The following is a 6586-nucleotide window of genomic DNA, read 5'->3' as shown; positions in this document are numbered from 1 at the left end:
TTTTAGAAAGCATTAAGAAAACTGTCTCAAATAAAACCTGAGTCAGCTCACTCATTATGATAGAGAAAATATTTTAATTTAAATAATTAATATAATAAAATAGTAAAACTCCTAAATTTTAATATATTTTTAATGTAATTTATATTAATACTGTTTAAATAAGTCAGCTCTTGAGCTAACAGGTCAAGACAGAATAGATTCAAATTTGACTCATTAGCTCATTGACTTCAACTCAGAAGTTTTTTATTGAGCCAAACTGACTTTGTCACTCCTAAAGATAAATTATTCATTCCTAGTAAGAAAAAGTTTCTTAAGGAATTCCTATATACGTTCCATCTCAAAACAATTGCTTATTCAAACGGACAAAGACGTTACCCAATTGACTAAGCTCTGAACTTTTGATTACCATTTTTTTAATGTATAATTCTTATTACTATATTTGATATTGATTTTCTTAAAATAGGACAAAGTACAAAGTCAACTAATATAATTTTTTCTTTCAAGGATAAGTTATTTAACGTATGAGAACGGTCAACAAAAGCTGATCTATTGTACAGGGTTACATACAAATAGTGATTATTTTACATGTCTTAGGCTTCATTTAGGAAGAAATTATTACATCCGGTCAAAAACCGAACTGTCCGAATGTATACCGAGCAATACCGAGTCCAAAATACCGAGTTTTAGGTGACGTGACGCGTGGTTATTGGTCTCTGAACGCATTCAGACACCGGATGTAATAATTGCTCTCATTTAGGACAGCTTTTTTATTGCTTCTTAAAACATATTATTATTATTTTTTTAAGCAATTTTTTATTTTTTTTAAATTTAATACTAAAAAGTGCTTTAAAAAGCAATGAAAAGCTATCCCAAATGAAACTTTAACTATCTAGAATTCTCGATATCAGTTCAGTTGGTCATCATCTTAATATGACACCACACTAAAAATTAAAAACACATATAAAATGTAAAGGCTAACTAAACAGTCCCTTAATATCTTAAGGATCTTCAGTGATATTCTTATTCAATTAGTCACTTATTGCTTAACCTGAAGTTTTATTTATTTTATCACTTTGCAGACAAAGAGGAAGACATTATTGACGATAACAGCCCTATTGAGCAAGTCAGATTGACAGTACCAACAACAGATGATCCCAGCCTACCAGCACTAACATTTAGGACATGGATTTTAGGGATGACTTCATGTGCACTTCTTGCATTTCTGAATCAGTTCTTCGGCTACAGACAGAATCCTCTCTACATCTCTTCTGTATCAGCTCAGATTGCAGTTCTTCCATTAGGGAAATTAATGGCTGCTTATCTCCCCACAAAGCCAATCAGGCTTCCATGGCTTGGCTGGTCCTTCACACTAAACCCAGGACCTTTCAATCTCAAGGAACATGTTCTGATCACCATCTTTGCAAATTCTGGATCCAACTCTGTTTATGCTGTGAATATTGTCACCATTGTCAAGGCTTTCTACCATAGAAAGCTTCATCCTCTTGGAGCTATGCTTTTGACTCAAACCACACAGGTATATCTGATCTTATCATATAATTTGCAGAAGATTTTCAAGAGTTAAAGCAGTTAAGAAGAGTATTGCAGAAGAAATTTCTTGCAGGAAATAGTTTTAATGACAAAAGTTTTTTTTAAAAATATTTTTCTAGTAAACAAAAATAAGAAAGAAATGAAGTTCTGCATATTTTAATCCTAGTATTACGTTTTGTTCTTGCTTAGATGATGGGGTATGGCTGGGCAGGCATCTTCAGAAAGTTTTTGGTGGATTCACCTCATATGTGGTGGCCATCCAATTTGGTTCAGGTCTCCTTATTTAGGTATTTAACCCTTTCTTTTGCTTGATTATTGTTAATGGCAGTACTTTCATCTTATGCTTCCAAAAATTATAAAAATATTCATAGAAATTAGGCTTTTCCAATGTATTTTTGAACATATTAAACTAAACACAAAACTATTATAATCATTGAAACCACTAAAGCCAAAACCTACATAGTAGAGCTGAACCCCAAATCCACAAAGATTTTAATGACTTTGATTCTCAACTTATTTGTTTTACTGTGTATAATTTGTTGGATACGATAGTGTATTACTATATAATGCAAATAAAATATTTAAATGCAGATGTTCCATACAATGTAATAGAGAAAAATATATAGTAAAACATAAAACTTGCATGGCTTTTATGTTTTTTATTATGCACTTTCGTTTGGTGTGGTTTTGTGTGAACTAAAGTGCTAAACAGATGCAAATGACAGGGCACTACATGAAGATGAGAAGAGACCGAAGAGAGGCCTGACCAGGCTACAGTTCTTCCTCACAGTCTTCATCACAAGCTTTTCATACTACATAGTCCCCAACTATTTCTTCCCTTCCATCACAGCCCTCTCTTTCATCTGCTGGATCTGGAAGAGCTCCGTCACAATGCAGCAAGTAGGCTCAGGCCTTTATGGTCTTGGCGTCGGCTCCTTTGCCGTCGATTGGTCCACCATTGCTGGTTTCCTCGGCAGCCCTTTAGCAACGCCAGGCTTTGCCATCATCAACGTCTTGTTCGGTTTCTGCGTTGTGCTTTATGTTATCATACCAATAGCTTACTGGAACAATGCATACCATGCAAAGAACTTTCCAATATTTTCTTCCAATGTGTTCATGAGCAATGGAACCCTGTATGATGTGAACAAGATCTTGGATAAATCAACATTCAGTTTTGATCAGGAGAAGTATAATGAGGCTGGACCACTAAATCTCAGCATCTTCTTTGTTATTACTTATGGACTCAGCTTTGCTACTCTTGCTGCCACACTTTCTCATGTTTCCTTGTTTCATGGAAGGTAATTAGGTTTGAATGTTTCTCCTACTTACATACAATTTGAAATCGAACCTGTTATATAAGACAATTACATGCAAATTGCAGAGAAATATGGGATCAGACAAAGGCAGCAATGCAAGATAAATTTGGAGATGTGCATACAAGGCTGATGAAGAAGAACTATGAAGCTGTGCCTCAATGGTGGTTCTACAGCATTCTGTTCATGATGGTTGGTCTTGCCATTTTTGCTTGTGAAGGATTTGGAAAGCAGCTACAGCTTCCTTACTGGGGAGTTCTGCTTGCTGCAGGCCTGGCTCTTGTTTTTACCCTTCCAATCGGAGTCATTACAGCCACAACAAATCAAGTTAGTTTATGATCATTTATACTATTATTTTCTCTTACATATATAGCTGAAGAATATTAAAAATGAAGAACGATTTTTTTTTTTTTCCTTTTTTTTTTTCAGCAACCAGGGCTTAATGTTCTCACAGAACTTATAATTGGATACATATACCCTGGAAGGCCACTTGCTAACGTTGCTTTCAAGACATATGGCTATATTAGCATGACTCAAGCAATCACCTTCCTTGCAGATTTCAAGCTAGGCCATTACATGAAGATTCCACCAAAGTCCATGTTTTTGGTTCAGGTAATGCATAGATCTTGTATTTTATTGTACAAGATCTGTTAAATCTCTCTATTTATAGGATTTAAAAGATGTAAGAATTTCTCCCTCACATAATTCTTAAATTTTAAAATAAATAATCAAATAATTTATCTGACTTTCAGAAAATTTTATGGTTGTCATACAAAAATAACTTTCAGATTTGAACTCTCTCAAAATTTACTAAACCTGATTTTACAGATTTTACTAATCCCATTTGAGTTAAATACTAATCGTAGCCAAACGGCCCCAAAGCCATCAAAATCAGAACTTTCACGATGAGAACAAAATCAAAATCAAAATCGAAACCGAGTAAAAAACTTGATTGCATGTTTGCAGAATAACATCATCATCAGGGAAAGTAATCATAAATTACCTCTGTGGATTTTCAGCTGGTAGGCACCATCGTGGCCTCCTCCGTCTACTTCGGCACCGCCTGGTGGCTTCTTGAAACAATCGAAAACATCTGCGACCCATCAAAGCTCCCCGAAGGCAGCCCCTGGACTTGCCCCGGCGATACCGTCTTCTTCAACGCTTCCATCATCTGGGGCGTCGTCGCTCCTCGCCGCATGTTCGGCAATCTCGGCCTCTACACCAAAATGAACTACTTCTTCCTCATCGGCATCATTGCCCCCTTCCCCATCTGGCTCCTCTACCGCTTATACCCCAACAAGAAATGGCTCAGACTCATCAACATGCCCATCATCCTCGGCGCCACAAGCGCAATGCCGCCGGCCAGGGCGGTTAATTACATCATGTGGGGGACGGTGGGAATCTTCTTTAGCTTTGTGGTTTACAGGAGGTATAAAGGGTGGTGGGCGAGGCATAACTATGTTTTATCGGCGGGATTGGATGCTGGAGTGGCGTTCATGGCGACTCTGACTTATTTTTCTCTGCAAATTAAGAATATTGATGGGGTGAATTGGTGGGGGTTGCCGTTGAACGATCATTGCCCTTTGGCGAGTTGTCCGACCGCTCCGGGGGTGAAGGTTCCGAACTGTCCTGTGCATTAGGATTAAGGCATTTCGTCGAACAGTTGGCGGGCGAGTATACAGGAATGTGTTTACACCAGTTCATTGTGTTTTATTTTTGTTGCTCTTGTATTTAGAATATATTGACACACTCGAATGCTGAAAGTCCGTAATTTTTTTTTGCAATGATGTTTTTGAGGGATTTACATAAATACCACTTTATTTTATGCTATTTACAAGTTTAACACTTAAAACATTAATATTACATGCGTATCACCCATATACAATTTTAATATCAAATATATCACTTATATATTTCATTCATATCACTCATACCTAAGGCTTTGAAAACTGGGCCGGACAATAAATTGAAAGAAGAAGAGGTTCATGGTTGGAACGATTCGACCGGTTCAACCGGAATCAAACTGAATGACGTAATAAATAATAATATTATTAAAAATTAATAAAATTAATATAATAAAATGATGATCTAATCTTAAACCTAAACACAAATTCATCATATCATATAGATCTAATATCCAAATTAAAAATGAGTTGTAGGTTTAAAATCACATTTTATAAACAATATAATTCATATTTAATATAAAATTAGTTTACATATATATTTTTAAATTTAATATAAATTTCAAATTTATTTTATATTTGCAGATATAATTTATAACTATGAAAATTATACAAATTTATATTATAAAATTATATCTATAAATTAATGTTATACTATTCAATATTAAAATATAGATAAAAAGTTAAAAAATATTATATTTGATAATAAAATAAAATTAAAAAAAAGATAAAAATTAATTTCTTTATTAGATTTAAACGAGAATTTGACTTTTAATAGGACACAATGGAGAAAAAGGATTCATGTAGTTGACCCCACATAGTGGGATAAAGGCTTGATGTTGTTGTTGTATTAAATTATATATATATGGCCATTTTCATGCAGCAATGGACCAAATTTTGTTATTTATATTACCATTTTTTTCTTCTTCTTTCATGTTAGAAAGAGCTACAAGGAGAATTTTCATCATTGATAGTTGTCTTTCATGCCACAATAGTAGCATTAGGGCATCTCCAACGGAGAACTCCATTTTTTACGGCAAAAAACAGTAAAACTCCAAAATGCCGTGGTGCTGCTCCAATCGAACGACATTTTATGTGCTTTTGAGAAGGTAACGATCCTTCTCCCTTTCGCGCGTTCTTTCGGTTGAGAGAGCAAAATAGCATAGGTGAACAGTGCAACGCCTTCACCCGCAAGTAAATGACGGAAAATTTGGCGTTCGGCTGCAGGGACCTGTGGGTCTCCGAAAGGATTCCGCTTGTGTAGTTCGAATGCAAAGAGTACGATCACACTATCCCGTAGGACAAAATGGTCGTAGGCCTTTACAATCGACACAAGCAGGCCGATGGAAGAGCAGATGGAGTTATAGATACGATTAGCCATGGAGGATAGCAATTTTTTCACCTACGCACTTCGATGGATAATAATATCTATAACCCTAAATTCACGAGATTTCCCCCATTCGATACATCAGCTCGAATGGGGTTTATTTGATTGTGGGGATCGGTTTCCTACGGGCGCAAGCCCCCGTAGTTAATTACATCTTAGACCTTGATCTAAGAAGACTCTCGATTAAGGACGTTAGATTATCTCCTCTAAAGTGGGTTTAGTGCAAGGGATTTCTAGGTTTTCCTAATCAAAGGGGAATGTCCCAACTTGGCTCGATCAGTCATACAGGGTTCAGTCAACATCCGGCCGGCTAGGAGAAGTGAAAACTGGAGAAAAGAAAGAGGGACAACGCACTCAGACATGCACGAGAGAAAGAGGGAGGTGGCGTCATCTGTGTGACGCGGATGGATAGGATTTATAGCCTCTGGAAAAGTAGAGAACTAACCCACCAATAAGGTGTGTAGAGGTACACTCGTACCACTCACCTTTAGACCCTAAATCTATAAAAGATGTAGTGTTGTACAAACAACGCTAACATCTACGACCTAACTAATGCAGTCTGGACTTATTCCTTGTCTAACGAAGGAGGCCAGCTAAATCCACCTAATCGTGTCAAATCCATGCTGTTCAGTCCGTATGAAGAAGGGTGGGTAGTT

At 36.3% G+C, this 6586-nt stretch overlaps 1 protein-coding gene across 1 annotated transcript; it reads left to right on the top strand.

Moving 5' to 3' along the window:
• The first annotated feature begins 1057 nt into the window (after positions 1–1057).
• LOC110094295 (oligopeptide transporter 1-like) lies at positions 1058–4619 on the top strand. The gene is made up of 6 exons (XM_028696737.1): positions 1058–1534; positions 1738–1835; positions 2274–2846; positions 2930–3188; positions 3291–3473; positions 3881–4619. Exons 1-6 carry the CDS (start codon positions 1196–1198, stop codon positions 4499–4501), a joined length of 2073 nt encoding a protein of 690 aa, XP_028552570.1. The 5' UTR covers positions 1058–1195; the 3' UTR covers positions 4502–4619.
• The last annotated feature ends 1967 nt before the right edge of the window (positions 4620–6586 follow it).

Source organism: Dendrobium catenatum, unplaced genomic scaffold (genome assembly GCF_001605985.2).
Source record: "Dendrobium catenatum unplaced genomic scaffold, ASM160598v2 fragScaff_scaffold_830, whole genome shotgun sequence".
NCBI classification, from domain to species: domain Eukaryota; kingdom Viridiplantae; phylum Streptophyta; class Magnoliopsida; order Asparagales; family Orchidaceae; genus Dendrobium; species Dendrobium catenatum.
The sequence above is the reverse complement of the archived record's forward strand: the minus strand, read 5'-3'. Positions and strand labels throughout refer to the sequence as shown.